General features: G+C 35.6%; 1 protein-coding gene across 4 annotated transcripts in view; it reads left to right on the plus strand.

Annotated features, from left to right (window-relative positions):
- The window catches only part of ctnnd2a (catenin (cadherin-associated protein), delta 2a), a 320,045-nt gene that overhangs the window by 225,553 nt on the left and 76,982 nt on the right, over positions 1–17,510 (plus strand). For all 4 annotated transcript variants that reach the window (XM_058765069.1, XM_058765068.1, XM_058765071.1 and 1 more), the window contains 2 exons: positions 9,643–9,775; positions 16,187–16,400. In XM_058765069.1, the coding sequence (XP_058621052.1) occupies positions 9,643–9,775; positions 16,187–16,400 (347 nt within the window). The remainder of the gene's footprint in view (positions 1–9,642; positions 9,776–16,186; positions 16,401–17,510) is intronic.

A 17,510-nucleotide genomic window follows, 5' to 3' on the forward strand; every position in this document is an offset into this window, starting at 1 on the left:
CATTAAAGAATCAAAAAATGGATCATTGTTTCCACAAAAATATTAAATATCAAACCTTTTTTTTTCCCCTTCTTTAAAAAAATTCAGAAAATTCGTCTTTGCCATTACAGGAATAAATTACACTTTCCCCGGTTTCACAGACAAAGCTGAGCTGTTTCAACTGAAAACAACTTGCACTGACTGATCTTAAAATATATCAGTGCCTTTGTTTTGTCTCATGATGCACCCCAGTAATGTTTTTTTTTTCTAAGCAAGTTCATAAAAATTTGCTTAAATGTCCAAATTGAACTTTGATCTAATCCTGGTTTACTCTAAGCCTTTCAAATATATTAAAAAAGAAAACATTTATTTTAAACTGTAATAATATCTGCTAAATAAAAAAATCTTTCTTTTTAAAAACTTTTTTGTTATAAAATGTATCTATGTGTATATATATTTATCTCAGTACACAAATTAAAGTTATACATTTACACAATATTTAACACAATTTTATACAGTTACTCGTAATTATGTAACTGTAAAAAAATTATTTTATACAGTTATACTCATAATTCCCTCAAATATATTTGAAAACATAACGTTTCTACTCATGAGATTGTAACACACATTAGTCTTCCCATCAGGCCGTTTGGTGACTAAGGACTTGATGTAGACCGCTGACAGTGCTAGATGAGCAAATAAGCAGTAGAGGCGTATTCCATCATTTGTGAATGTGTCTGTGTATATGTTAGAATAATTAGTTGAACCTGACCTGTACCACCTATTCAGCTATCAACACCTACACTCATCAGTGCAAATCCATTTTTAATTGGATCCAGTGTCTGATGAGCACTATATCACTGGGCTAACGGCGTCCTCTCATCACCTTTGGATGCGTGTGTTTTCACATTGTCACTTGATGTTTTCTCTGTATAAATAGGCTTTGCTTCATATCTACTGACTGGCCACGCCATGTTTCCACTGGTGCACACGTTCCTGTCCTCCTCTCTGTTTCCTCCATAATTGACACGTATGTCCTTCGATGAGGTCTGACCTTAGAGCCTCTGAGGGAAACGTCCCAAGGACGACTGTCATCTTCCATCACATGAGTCAGAGAGATTCGTACCCCGACGCAACTTCCAGAACATCCTAACAAACCCATCCACCATAGAGGCAATCTTCAGAGATTCAGGATATGGCGTTCCTCTGTCACTTACTCCCTGATATGATCATTTTCATCAGTATTGTTGAGCTGCGACTGATGGAGTAGATCTGACGCTCCAGAGACCCCAGAGATTGTCCATCTCAGGCTTTCGCAGACATTCATTTAATGTTTCATGCCAGATGCAGCCTGACCTCTAGATGTGTATCCTCAAATGTGCCTCTATTAAAAGTTGCCCTGTTGAGGGGAGAGAGGAACATATGTATCTATCGCTTTGTCATGACATTGCTCAGTATTGCAGCATATCAAGGTTATGAGCAGACACACACTGCACACTTTTTTACATTTTCAGTGCTGATTATGGTGAAAAAATGGCAGAATTCAGTGGAATGTATTTGATTATGGAAATATGAATCCAGTTTCAGCCAAAAGTGTGGACATAGTTAACTGAATATATGTCTCTCATGTCTCAGAGACTTTGGGCCAGTTTTACTAACAGCTTGCGTCAGTACAAATCGTCTTTTGGCATTGAAATAGTACTGTCAGGTTTTACTAAAGACGCGCAGTGAAGAATTAGTGCTGAAAAGGCGTGGACACAGTTATTTTTGCTCCTGAACTTATTGAATATGCATTTCCCTTTCAGACGCAAAATTTATGGGAAGAGAGTATTCAAATGAATCACGCAACACGATTTACTAACGTTTGCGCTCGTCAAATTACTGGTATTTGCTCTGTTATTTAACGCCCAAATAAAGCTTGTCTTAAACTATTTTGCGCTTGAAATGAATGCACTTGAACAGAGAGCGCGTGGTAGAAGGGAGAGGATTTTTTTCCACATGTATTAATTTATTTAGAAAGCAAGAAGAACACATTGTCCAAATATATCGTTTGCCAAGCCATGTTATTTTTAATTTGCTTCAGGAAATAAAAGACGTCTTGGAACCCCCAATTAGAAGTCGCACAATACCAGGTCTATCAAAACTATCTTTTTTTTTGGCCTCCGGTTCTTTTCAACATATTGTGGCTTCTTTATTTCTTTATTCTGCGCTGCGCTTATATTGCAATGGTTGATATGTAAATGAGATGTTGCATCTGTGTTCTTTAATTTGCACATTGTTTGTAAATCACCCGTAGAAATTTCCACGCATTGATTTGGAATTGCGCTCTCACGCTAATTTGCCCTGATTTCTTTTTCAAATAAATGCTGAGAATCAGAGAATCAAAACATGTATCATTGTTTCCACAAAAATATTAAATAGCAAAACTTGAAAATATTCATAATAACAAGAAATGTTTCTTGAGCATCAAATCAAGTTTCAAAAAAATCTGAAAGTTCATCTTTGCAATTACAGGAATACATTACATTTTATAATATATTTAAATAGAAAATAGTTATTTTAAATTTTATTAAATTTTTTTCTTTCTGTATTTGATCAAATAGATGCAGCCTTGGTGAGTTTAAAACACTTCTCACAAAAACATGAAAAAAAAAATTCACGATGCCAAACTTTTGAATAGTTATGTATAAAATATATATGAAACATATAGCCTAAATTGAAGTAGTTATTTATTTATCATGTATGTTTATATATATCATCTGTTTTCAGTTGAGCAATGAAGGAAAAAACTGCTAACCCAGCAGGAACTCCTTCCATACTGTTGGAAGTGTATCCCAGAATGCACAGAGTGTGTAACGGTGTAATCTAAATGGAGCCTGGCTACTTTAAAGTAAGAGAGTTTTGATTTGTTTGACTTTTTTTTTGGTTGTTACATAATTCCATACTTCCATTTTCTTCCATTTCATAGATTCGATGGCTGGATTATTATACTGTAATGTAGATAAAATAATAATAATAATAATAATAAAGAATGAGCAGGTGTGTCTATAATGTCAAGCATGTTGAATGAAAAGAGCAAACATGCAAGTAAGGTTGAGCTGATGCTGTGAATGGCAGGCATTGGAATTTTGTGGAAATCTGTTGCATTTCCTGCAGGAATTCTGCCGTAGCAGACCTGGTAATGAGCATCAGCAGTTCAGACACTCACTCGCACTGTTGCTTCATACATCTCGCCTTTTAAAGGGAACCAAGGACTCGTTGTGCGGCGTGTCATCTCCTTTTGATTTGATGTCACATTAGTAATAATTGTATGACAAAGGGTAACGACTTCTTGACGGGCCTACGTTCCGCTCATCTTTGCGCAGCCTAATTATTTCAGGTTTGATGGTGTGAAGTGGAGTTTGGACCTGTTCTGTCAACATATTTGTTGCTGGTTACAGCCGAGCAAGCAAAGACACACAGGTCTTTAGAGACTACAACTTCAGCTTCCATCGCCAGTCATCCAGGCAGGGATTTATTAAAGTCATATCACCTGGGTAGCAGCACTTAGTATGCAACATGGCATAGCACCCGGCTTAATTAAATTACTGACAAGGAGTTTGACTCTTTAATTGTGTCACTATCTTCCTGATTAGAATAGGAAAATTGTTGGGGGCCTCTAGGTTATTTCAAGATCATAGCCTAATGAACCTGACAGAGTTTTGCCATCATGAAGCAGGCAGGCTGATGAAGAGGGCGGAGATCTCTTTTGTTTGGTTGTGTATCCATTTATTTTGAAGTAGCTGGTGGCATCGGTATAATTTTTATTGTGGAGTAAACCGTTGAGTAATTAATCTGGTGATTACCCTGAAGATTAATTCAGTAAAATGAATTTTCTATGCATTATATCCATGCATTTATTTGATTAAAATGACAGTAAAACCTGTAATATTGTGAAATATTTTTACAACTTGAAATAACTTTTCTTTTTGAATATATTTTAAAACAAGATACTTATTTTAAAAACACACACACACAAAAAATCTTAATTATTCTAAACTTTTGACTGATAATGTATATAGATTTATGATTTGTTTTAAATTTCTTTGTACACCAGTAATTATTCACTACTTTTCCAATTGTTACCTTTTGTAATATAATACAAAAATCTAATTAAATATACTGTGCGCGTATAGGTGTATACACCCCTCTCAGGCTTCTGTGTTTCGTTGAGATCTGCAAATATGTCACATTCATGTATTAAACATAGGAAGGATGGCAGCGTTTTTTCTTTCAGCACTATTACCCAGCATGACCCTCTCTCTCATTCCTTTCCGTGGTGCCACTGTGATGGAGTCTGGTGACTCTCTAAGGAACTCTACCCTGTTAATTGCCTCATTTAAAATCAAATTCCAACCCTCGCTCTTGAGAAGAAATTTGATCATTACCCAGGAGATTTTTTTCCCATTTCAGAGGGCATCAATGGATCATCATATCGTTTCTTTGGCTTCAAGCTTATCAATAAATCAGGCCATCTGTGGGATGTAGTTGGACTCTTATCTTATTAAAAACTCATTGACTTGTGTTTCAGCAATGATTCATGATTATTTAGTAGGTGATATATAACTCATCCTATATAACTAATTCACTCCTGTGTTGCAATTTAAATAGTTTAATTGTTTAATATTTCTGTATTGTTTGATGGTGATGATACGCTTCAGTTTAAGATGAATTTATGGTGGTCTTCTTGATTATATCTATTTGACTGACCGACTAAAAAAGGTTGTACTTCAGATTTTATCAGCTGTTGGGATATATTATTAAATTACATTTTTAAATACATTTTGTTGAATAAAAAATAGAGAACAGTTATTGTAAATGCAATATTTTACTATTTATTGTACCATTTATATTTTACTTTTTTATTTATTTTATTTTTTATGAATAAATGTAGTTTTGATGACCATAAGAGACTTTTCAAACACATTAAAAATCTTACAACTCCAAACTTTTAAAGGGCAATGCATCTATAATTTTATTCTGTAAATGTGTTCCCATCATAGTTTATGCGCATATCTTATTACCAAATAAGCAATGCATCCACCTCAACTGAGCATATGCATTGTTTTATGCATATTTTGGAATTTTTATCTTGGTGTGTCATAATATTATGTAAATGGAAACCCCAGTACTGTTACTTTAAGTTTGTTACTGTAACTTTTGCATTTACAAATAAATGCGCTACTCGCATATGCAGAAGCGCACACACAAAAACAAACCTATTGAAGAGGACACAGTGGATTAGAAAACTGAAATTGTGAATGTCATGGGTTGTGAGGATGAAATTAGTGTAGAGCAGTGCATGACTCGTGTAGGTGGAAATCGCCTCACTGCCCTGAACTATAGAGTCCCTTTGACTGTACCTCTTCCTCGAAATTCATCGGTGTGAGCTACAAAACTCTCTGAATTCTTGCGGCAGACTTCATTACGCTTCAGTTAATGCGTCTGTCCCGGTTATTTACTGCTCCTTTGCCTTTTGGGACTGGTGTAGTTGTAAGACAATCAGACGGAGGTATTGATTGAAGTGGAATAAATCAGCTTTGTCAATGAACTCCGAGTCCGACCGCAAACTGGCATAAGATTAAATCAGCTTTATTCACTATGGCAGCTTTAAGTACTTGTATTAATGGCTTTAAATGCATGATAATGTTGCCGGGTGCCTGTTATTTTACTTAATGGCCATTAAAGAAATCACAAGGACAGTTTCACTTTACAGCACCTCTCGCTTACACGGCCACGATGATTATGTCTGAGAGTCCATTATTAACATCTGCTAAAAATAATCCACTGGCCAGGGGAGACTGCAGGCCGTTGGATGGAGGCCATGACAACGCCTGTCCGTTCGCATTAGCCACTGCCCATTGCCTTGCCAGCAGTCGTCTTGGGTGGACCCATCACTCCCCAGTTTTGATGGGTGGAGGACGCTCATTGTGCAGTCCTGCAGTCGGGCAGCTGTTACCTGGAGCTGCGTTGTGGCGATACGGATTGTTTGAGCAGGGAAAGAGAAGCTGGTTTTGTTTTGAAGACTTCTCGTGTCGTCTCTGCCACTTTGACGCCCATTTATTTGTGAGTGTGCGTCTGTAAGGGAGCTGATGAATTTGTGTTTCCTCAATCACTGAAGCATTGCATGTGTTGCAGTCTGATTGGGTGCGTTTATGTGCAAGCATTTAGACGATTATGTTTAATCCAGACACGGCGCAATAAAATTGTTTGTCTGTCCGCAGTGACTGTGAAATTGCTGCGTGACACCATTCTATCACTCTCGGTCAGAAGATGTGTATTGATCAATGTAAGGTTACGAAGAGCATGAATTTGTAATGTATTGTTATTTTTGTTACAGACAATATGTCTATAACTATCTGTATATCTATACATATATAAAACTATATAAATGCTAGTAGGAGCACTCTAAAATTCTTTTAACTTTGAAAAATAAAGTAATGTATATTTATTTATCTTAATACATTGAGAGGAGTGGCTAACGACAGTTTTGAACTGATCATTTTTTATTTGGATATTATCTTTGTTTTCTGTTTACTGTTTGTTTAATTAAAGTTTGACCAGTTTGCTTGTGTGTTTCTGCCTATTTAACTTAGTTTTAAGTCAAATTTATTTTAATAGCGATTTTTACAGTAGACAATGTGTCAAAGCAGCTTTACAGAAAGTCATACTGTTATGCCTTATTTATAGTGTTGTTTAGCATGTATCAGTGGTACAGTGGTGCACAGCTGTGCATTCAAGGCAATTAAGATATTTCAACATTGATCGTTATTATTCTATTAAGAGATTTAAATTGGTTGTAAACGAGTTTGCAGTTCTCAAAGTATTCATGAAAATATAATCAGTTGTCGCTGGTGAAAAGTCTGATTCTCAAGCACATCTGAGTGTTCAAAAGTAATTAAGGGATGTAAATAATAGTCAGTTTTGTTCTAAGCAAGAGTAAACAATTCTCAAGAAGCATCGACAAAGATGTGATCACTTATCATGAGTGAAAAATACAAGTCTGATGTAAATTTAACGTTTTCCAAATTTAATTAGCTAGGAACGCAAAACAAGAATTAAGAAAAAAAGAATGAAGGGGAAATATATAGTTTAATAATATCAACTTGAGATTTTAAACATTAAATGATTCCAAAGAGAAATCAGCTCAGCTCGGTGACTCTTGATACTTTTTGCAGTCAACTCGCAGCATCAGGGAAAAATATTAAACACTAAATATCAGTCATTGCTGTTAAGGCTGCTTTGGGATATAGTAGTTTAGATTAGAGGAATACTGCCTGAACGTTTCATGTATCCTTTGAGTGGAATCTGACTATCGATACTCAATGCCTCTGAAATTCCAAATCTTTTTGGAATCGACTCAAAGCCATAGAAAAGGTTATAAATGATTTAACTCAAGACTCAACATGAAAAGAGGTTTACTTGTTGCCTTTGGTTATTGTTATCATTCATACGTAAACCTTTGGGTTTTTTCTCATAAGCTGATGTTTGATAGTCTTTGATTGTGCATGCAAGCACTCAGTCTGTTTGATTGTGATGTAAACTGACTCTGACGCTTGTGAAGATCTAGAACATTGTAGCCGTGTTGACTGTTCTCTGCATGTGTGTGAGCAGTCTGCACACAAGCGTGGTTGTATGATCATGCATTTGATTGCGTTGTGCTACTTCTGATCTTTCCTCTCTGTTAAATGCACTGAAATGCACATATACGCACACATAGAAAACTTCTTTCTTCTGCCCCAGTTCTGTCACGCTGCCTGTGAAGTTCCTGCGCATCGATGGGGGAAAAGGAAAAGAAACTATTCTGATGGTGTCAACTGGCCCCATTTTATAGCATTTAGTACAGCGCCTGTGAAACCTGCAATCACCCTCCCCCACTTTATATGCCACATGACTGGCATTTCATTTGAACTGAGAATCCCTGCTAAGATTTAATTAATCAAAAAGCACAATGCTTATCTTATCAGCTGATCGTTTTCATTTTGATTACGGGCTGGCGGGCAGGAAGACTGATCCTCAGGAGGAATGGGCCCCTCACTGCAGGCAGGCTGATGCTTATCGGTCTGTTTGCAGAGCCGGGAGAGACCAGCTGCCCTCAAGCGGTGCCGGCCCTCAGGTTAAGGGTTTGAGACACCGGCGACCTCCAGAATCCCTCCTGTGGTTCTTCTTATCTCTATCAAATGCAATCTCGCTTAGATAAAAGGCATTTGTTTAGGGCCTTTATTTATCAAAGCCTGCCATGCTCTGTGATGGACTCTGAGGTGGAAAATATTCTGTTATTCTTCACAAAAACAAACGAATGGACATGACAGGCGTGCAGGTGTTTTTGTGTGTTAACTCGAGGAACGTAAACTAGACTTTTACACCGTCTGAGTGCGTCTTGCAAAACTTACTGAAATGCATACCAAATCTTTTGTGTGGTTGCTAGGCCATTGCAATGTGGTTGCTAAATGGTCCAACCATCTTTTTGCTGCCATGAACCCCCAAATATGATGGTTCACTTGCAGGACTCCAAAAATATAAAAACAGAATTGTTTTTTATTGTAATTTTATATGCATAATAATTTAATATATATCAAGATAGAAGTATAAAAACCCCTTTAAACTGTAAAAATTAAATGTGTAATACGTAATACGTAATTATTTATTTATATATATATATAAACTTACAACATAAATGTCATTTCTCATACATACACACACACACACACATATACATATATATATTTATTATTATTTTATTATTTATTTTTTGTTTAAATTAATATATAATAAATTCAATGTCATTTTGAAGATATAAGTATAAACAACTATTTAAACTGAAAAAAATGATATTACGTACATATGTCTAAGATGTGTTTACACAATATAAAATTTGTGTATACATTATTTATTTACTATTATTTATTTACTTGTTTGCTTTAAACTTAAGTGAAAATGTAGAAATTGTATTGGTATACAATATATATTATAAATATTATATTGGTATGTATTAGTGTGTGTATATGTCTGTGTGTGTATGTGCATATGTGTGTTTGTATGTTATAATATACTTTATATTATATCCAATAATTGAATATATTTTTGTGACAATGTAAGTATAAAGACCCATTTAAACTGAAAAAATGAGAAATTTGTGTAAGATGTGTTTACACATTGTTAAATTTGTGTACATATACACTTTTTTTTTTTTTAATGATATTTGCTGCATGGTTTCTATGAGGTAAGGGAAGAATTCCTGCAGCAGGGTGCTGTAGATCATCAGAAACCCAAAACCCTTAGAGTACAACCAATCTTTCTGTCAAACTTCCTCAGCATCAGTGAAAATGATCAAATCTAGTCGTTCTCACTGAGAGAAACGCTCTCACACACACAAGCATTCACAATTGTAAACTCCTACCACTCCGAGCCCACTGTTTCAGAGCAATAACACAATAATGGAAACCATTTTCCCTGTAACAGTTTCTGGAAAGACATTTATTTCACTTTAACCTCTGTGTGTTAGAGATGTTCTCGGTAATGGTGCAGGTCTGCCAGCCTGCAACGTAAAGTATAAGTCCTATTTCACCACCTACTGTACAACAGAAGTGTGAAAATGACTCTCCTACTCTTTTTTTTCCGTAGGGAATTCGGTTGGCGAGATCCTGAATTACCTGAAGTCATTCAGATGTTACAGCACCAGTTTCCCTCAGTTCAGTCCAACGCAGCGGCATATCTGCAACACCTATGCTTTGGAGACAACAAGATTAAAGCTGAGGTAAATATAACATTATATCACGATTATTTATCATTTACCTGTTTACCAAGGTTTGTAAGCAAAATCTGTTCAGAATTTTTTGTTTTTTCTTTTGTGGTCTTGTAGAAGGTAATTAGTGTTGAAAGTAGGATCTGAATGCTGGGTTTTGGCACACATGTTGTGTTACCTTGGGAAAACTCTTGTTGTTGAATTCCTACTGAAAGATTTTTATTGATATGTGTCGTTGCGTGAAATTAATTCTTGTATGTACCATTGACAAATAATTCACCCCTTTATTGAATTTTGATGCCAGGTCTCTAATGTTAGATCTCCCAGCAGTAAGTTTTCACAATTATGAAGAGTGCCTTGGATTGCACCAGTAATTAAGCACTAATAGCACAGCCAAACAATACACGGAAAGCTGCATATTGACAGCCGTTCTCCACACAGCAGCTCTATAATTGTATCCCAGAGGCTTAAGAGAGGCTTGGAGGACAAGGAAATTAAATTTGGAGAATAAATCTGCGGGAACAAAACAGCAACAGAGGGAGAGACGAGCTAGCCGACAAACTTTTAAATGATATTTAATGAAAAAAAAAAAAAAAAACACAAACAGTGAGAGCCAAATTAGTTTATCCAGCGATGAGCTCCACTTCAAACCAGCATTTTTCTCCATCTGAAAAATGTCTTATTTATTAAGAAAAGACACTAAATGAATCCCCCTGCTTTCTTTGATCCGCCTGTTCATCAATTTCACCACACACAAGAAATGTTGTTTCATGTTGTTCTCATAAAATATTTGGAGCAATGTTCCATCATAGCTTGATTGATTAGATTTGGGCCTATATATTTAGCTTCTCTATGGTTTGCCATATTTTTTGTCTTGGAAATAAAAAATTGGCATATCATTTTCATTGGTGTTTCTCAACAGTTTTTTTTCTCTCTCTCTTTATGAACAACTGAAAAAAGCAACGTGCCAAATTTGTAATTACAGTCATTTATAAATCTGTTGCCAACAATAGACAATCTTTAAGATCTCCCTGCAGTTTTCTGACCAAATAAAAGCATTATGGTTTAATGTTTGTATTCAAAGAACATGGTTAACATTGTAATTTTTATTATTTTCAATTTTTGTTGTTGTTAAATACTATTTTTTATTTTATTTTACAGTACAATAATATTATTGCAATCATTATATTTCTTTATTGATTGCATTTCATAATTTTATTGGTGATGCATTAAAAAAATTATATTTTAAACAACAATAAAAAATTATTACTATATTGATATTGAATGGGGAAAGACCTGATGAACACCCAATCTGTCCATGTTGTCGTATGCATTATTTAGTTTGCTTCTGCAAAGTTATGAATTTGCTCCAAAATAATTTAGATTTTGATTGGATATGCATCTATTAACTAAACTTGTTAACAATAAACTATTCCTTATTATTTCTTTTTTTTCTTGTTTCTTATTCCTTTTTAAAGTATTTGAGTCTATTTATTTAGCTTTTTACATTGTATTTAGCATTTATTCTTTCCTCTAGTTCATGACCCAATCAGAACAGAACTGCAGCCCACTTTTAGGTCATGACCCACCAGTTGAGAACTACTGCTCTATTTCATCCCACAGTCATCATATCTGAGGTCTCTAAAAAGGTCAAACATAGTTCATGGACTTAACACATTCAGTACATTATGCAACTCATTGTATTATGCAACAAACCTGTGTTGATACAATGTATTCCACATTTGTAAATCATTATATCCATTTACATTTACATTTATGCATTTAGCAGACGCTTTTATCCAAAGCGACTTACACTGCATTCAAGTAACAGTTTTTACATTTTATCAGCTCTTGCTTTCCCTGGGAATCGAACCCATGATCTTGGCATTGCTAGCGCCACGCTCTACTATTTGAGCTACAGGAAAGCTGTTATATCCCAAGTTTTTCTACAGTGTCTTCAATGCTTCTGCAGCCTCATTCTCAGTTAGATGCAGTTTTTTTTCAAGAGTTTGACCCTGATACAGTACCAGCTGCAGTAAATGTCCAAACCCGATCATTTTTCTTTATTTTTTTGTCTGGAGTGGGACTGAACCTCCAGTGTCAGTTTGTCCATCTGAAAAGACATCACAAGGACTGCAGAAAGAGTGCAACAGATGAGTTATGGAAAATATTATTGAAGGCATCTATATGATATACATTGTGGCGGCACCAGACCCGTAGTGTGTGTGTGTGTGAGTGTGTGGTTGCTTGGTAAAGCAGTACAGTTAATTATATGTGACAGTACTGCAGCAGATGGTGCCGAAGCCCTGAACAAGTTATTTCACCCCTGCCATTCTTTTTCCTCAACATGCTTATATAAATGCTTTCACATTATGGAGTGGATAGTGAAAAATGACACCAGTCAACATCACAATGGTTTTAGGCCTAGTAATGGCTTTTTTCTCTTTTTTCCCTTACTTTTTTGCATAATATACCAGTCTGACTACAACAAGTGATTTATTTGAGGGCTTTTTAGTGTATCAAAACCATACAGCATGACCAGTCCAACCAATTCCGAACAAATGACTCCTTATGAGACAAACTCAAACACACATGCTTACAATGTTATATTGTAAAGGGATAGTTCATCCAGAAATGAAAATTCTGTCATCATTTACTCACCATCATTTTGCAAAACACAAAATAAGGTATATTGAAGAACGTTGGTAATCAAACAGTTTTTGTTACCGTTGACATTGATGTAGAGTATGAAAATATACATTCAGAAACTGAATATGTTTTATGTTCCGCAGATGAAAGACAGACATACAGGTTTGGAACAAAATGAAGGCGAGTATATTATGAAGGAATTTTCATTTTTAGGTGAATCATCTCTTTTAGGCTTGAGATATTTAAATCGGTGTATTTATTGATTAACAAGTATATGTTTACTAAGTATATATTCAAATGATTAATCGTGATTAATCACATCCAAAATAAGTTGTTCACATAATAGAAATAGAAATATTTTCTATAGAAATTAAAAATTTATCTTAAATATATGCACAGTACACACTCATATATTATGTAAACACAAACTTTTATTTTGGATGCGATTAATCGTTTGACAGCACTAATATTTTTGAATCACTAAAAAAGTACTTGCTCATAAGAATTATTTGTTTGATCATTTGATTTGCTAAAAAAGAACCGCCTCAAAGAATCATTCATGAATGTGTTAGACTGGTCGTACTGTATGGCTTTAATTCAATGAAAAGAACTGACTCATTAAAAATGATTTGTTTAGTAATCATTTGGACTGTTCGCATTGTATAGTTTAGATTCACTAAAAAGAACCGACTCATTTATTCAGGAATCAGGTGGACTGATCACTCTGTATAGTTTTGATCCATTAAAAATTTGGTTTGATGATCATTTAGACCCACCAGTTATATGATTTTGATTCACTAAAAAGAACCTGCTCATATGAGTCATTTGTTTATGAATTAGACGTTGTATGTTTTGCGTTGTAGATTCAGTAGCTGTGTTTTTAAAATAGCGCATGAAATACTCATGCGAGTATTTTATTGCAGTATCCTGTCCTCTCCCAACTTAATTGGCCATCCAAACGCCATTTTCTCGAAATACATCACATTACGGAAGTCAAACGGGCAGTTTCATATTGACATTTTTAAAGATAGATGTAAATGAACTTTAGCCAGACAGGAACTAGCGCACACACCGAAGCAGACTGGGATGGGAAAGGAGAATGGCTATCAGATGACAGAGCAGTATCTCCCGCAGCAGAGGTGAGGAGAATACTGATTAGCCCAGCATTTCAGCCAGACAGCCTGAGCTCTGATGTTTATGGTCTTCCTGCTGAACTACTGGCCAAGTGCAAAGGCAGCTCTTTCTCGTCCTCATCTGGCCACTATTTATAGCAGGTGGCTCCAGCAAAGCTCCCCAGGTCCGTCTTTTGTGCAGCCCGCCTCTGGCTAAAGTTCAGCTTTATCAGCCCTTTTGGAGGGAAAATCTAATCCGTCAATATCCATTTGCACGTACGCTCTAGAGCCAAGAGCAAGCACTTCCGTTCTGTCCGCTCATGCCTCTAATTGAATATCTCAGCGTCTCCACTGCTTCAGGACGATGTTAACACTCAACTAATTTCTTAGCTGCTCAGAGTTCACAGAAAAAGCACAACAAAGTGGCCACCATTGGTTCCCCTGCACAGCTTTTGCTCATCTTCTTGATAGAACTTGCCAGAAACATCCCCAGTTCCTGCTTTTATCCTCTGCTGTTTGTCGCTTCCAAACATCTGTTGCTTCCAAACATGCTGCGATCACGATAATTAATTGTGTTTCTTCTATATAATGTTTTGTGTACTGGGGCTGCGTTCTCAGAAGTGTGAATCTCACCGCATGAATGAAATGAAGGCTTTTGTGCGGTGACGCACATGTCTGTCTGCCTCTCGGGATGAGCTGTGCCTTTGTTTTCCTGTCAGGTGTGGTTTGAATATTCATGCTGTACATGCGGTACAACCTGAAAACAGGAAGAAACAGGATGAGAAGTACCCTCATGGAATGGACTGCTAGATCACTTCTCACCTTCAGACAAAGCCACACAAAGAAACGGGTTTGTAATCTCCATTGGAGTGAGTATCGATGTGAAGCCGGAGCGCTGATCTGTAGTGACGCACTGTTCAGAAGCACATCTGCCAGGGCTGCTCCTGCACTCATCTACAGCTAATGCAGCAGGGTATTGTGTGTGCCAGTTGGCAGCGGGACAGGAAATTGGAAATTCATAGTGCAATCACTTGATGAATCTGCAGATAGACACAGGTGTGACTCTTTCTTAATAATTTGGCCCTGCTGGTTTTGTCAAATCGTTCAAAACGTTTTTGGCTTGCTGTGTGTATTAGTTTGTAAGGGATCAAAATACAACAGATTAAGCCGCCAAATAATATCCAAGGAAGATATTGTGATTTTTTTAATTGATTAATATTTTATTCACTCCCATGTTATTCAAAACTACTTTTATGGTGGCTTTTTACTTTATGCAGCTTGGCAGTAAAAATCACCAACCACTTTCAATTTTGTATGTAATTTTTATTTTATTTTAATTTTTTACTATTAGAATATATAGGTTAAATATTTCATACTTAAAATTAGCTTTTATTTTTTATATTGTTTTATATTTAAGTTTTAAATGTTAGTAATTTTGTAATGTTTTTTAATATTTCTATTTAGCTTCCATTTCTGTTATTTTAGTTTTATTTTATTTAGATGGCCATGGCAATATTTCAATATTTTGCATTTATGTTTTTCATCTAATATTTATTTTATTGTATTTCAGCTTTGTTTCATTTAATGAAAATATTTTTATTCATTTTAGTTTATTTTAGTACTATTTCATTTTAGTTATATTTTTTTTTTTTCAGCTTAATTTATTTATTGAAAATGCTTTTTATAGTTTTAGTTAATTACAATACTGATGGAAAACAGCAGTTCAGGCATTCTGCCAAATATCTCCTTTTGGATTTTATAAAAAAATAAAATTAAAAAAATCATATGGTTTAGAATATGAAGATCAGAAAATAATGGCAGTATCTTCATTTTTTTGAGGGAACTATTCCTAAAAATATTAGAAAATGGCACCGGCTATCAAGATGAGAAGGCTGTGGTGAGTTGATGTCAGACCATGTTGTTTTTCCATAGCGTTCAGGTAACATACAGCTTTTTGAAGTGTGGTCTCAGGTCCTCTAATGAACTTGGCTGGCTTTAATTGACTTTAGTGTAGAACAGCAAAGCTCTGTTGATAAAGATTTACTCACACCTCTCAGTCTGTTTAGCTGTCTGAAGAGTGATTCATTCTCTGGCTGCCTTAAGTATTGATTTTTCAAATACACTGTTATGGATTCAGTGCCTCCTATTTGTTCATTTATCCTCCAAATGATCTCATGGGCTGACACTAAGCTGTTTTGGTGTGACTTAACACTGAATTCAGACTTTTTTTTCTTTTTTTCTTTTTTCATTTATATGAGACAGTACTGCTGAATGTCTGAAGGGAAAGGTCAGTGTTTCGAATGTCTTGCCATGAGTTGAGGCCAAGGCCGCCATGTTCTCACTGACCAATAATTCTTGATTAGATCGATTGAAGTTGCATTCAAATCAGAAGTTCAAGTTCAAAATGTGAATATGAATGAATTTTCAAAGCCCTTTTCAGCTCACTGGTCCCTCAAGTGGACATAAATGAATTTATTTGAACATTGTTCTTATCATGTTACATTAAATCTGACTTGAAAACCTTTTACAACGTCATTTTGCTCCTTTGTAGATGCCTTTTATGTAGATTGTATTGTTTACCCGTGTTCTCCACCCAGTTTTTAGGTCTTGAAACATGAAAATGCACATCATCCATCACCCTCTATCTGTCTGTTTCTCTCAGATACGGAGGCAGGGCGGTATTCAGTTGTTGGTGGACTTGTTGGATCACAGAATGGCTGAAGTACACAGAAGCGCCTGTGGTGCCCTGAGGAACCTCGTTTACGGCAAAGCCAATGATGATAATAAAATCGCTCTGAAGAATTGCGGGGGGATTCCTGCGCTGGTCCGCCTGCTGCGTAAGACCTCTGATGTGGAAGTCAGAGAACTGGTCACAGGTTAGAACTTCTGCTTGCTTTGATATGCCTTTTTCAGTTTGAGTATTATTATAGGAATTTTACAGATCAGTCATCGATTCTCCTATACATATACACATGCTGTAGTAATTAATTACCAGTTTCAGACTCTTTTAAAACATGATGAGTAATGGGGATATTTGCACCTAAACCAGTGCAGTCACACAGTTAAGTTCAAATGGGTTTTGATGTTAGCAGGAGTGACATTTTCTTTTAATTATAAGTACAGAAAGCCCAAACTTGCTTGTCTAGTGATCTGTTTCAAAGTGAAAACTCATCTGAAATTCTTGCTGTGGATTTATTAATTATTTTTTAATTTATTATTTAGAGAACAATGAACACTGGAGGGTTGTTTGAATATTAGATGACTTCATTTCTTTAGTACTTTAATATTTCTAGACTGTTGTGACAGGAAACAGCATTGGTTTTGCTCTACCCATTGCATTTGCTCTAGTCATGCAAAGTGTTGAAGACTGACCATTGCATACTATACAGTATGTATATAGATACAGATATATAGATATTATTCTTTCATTTTTTTTCTTTTCTTTTTTTCTATTTTATTTTATTTTAGCTGTGAAATCTGCTGTATCCCAATTCAGGATGTGTGCTACAATTTTTCATTCTTTAATTTAGCAATGATATAGAACAATTTGTTGTTTTTTCCTTCACTTTTTAGGGTTGAGGTATGGAAAGAGATATCTTCAGCAAAATAAATCACCTGTCCCAAAAAAATACATCCCCAAAGGCTTTGCATTCCCAAACATGTTTCTAAATTGTTTCTGTAACAGAATGGATAGACTTTGGAACGAAGCCATGCTGGAAATGCCTGCTATGCGCTGAATTCAGATTAACATATAAATTAAAAGCATTGCACACAGGGCACTTAGACAGACTTCCTGTCACAAATTAATCAGCAAGCTGGAAGCCTCAAGGTCTTTGGCTGCCCAGAGGATTCTCATCCTCTCAATCTCAAGCAAAGCCGTACATCTGAGTCATACTTTGCCTGCCTGTTTGACTCTGCAGAAATGTGCTGTTTTTTGACATACAGAAAGTAGATGTAGCCATAAGGACCCAGTCAGACCTGATGGT

The sequence above is a fragment of the Onychostoma macrolepis genome, chromosome 24, assembly GCF_012432095.1.
Source record: "Onychostoma macrolepis isolate SWU-2019 chromosome 24, ASM1243209v1, whole genome shotgun sequence".
NCBI classification, from domain to species: domain Eukaryota; kingdom Metazoa; phylum Chordata; class Actinopteri; order Cypriniformes; family Cyprinidae; genus Onychostoma; species Onychostoma macrolepis.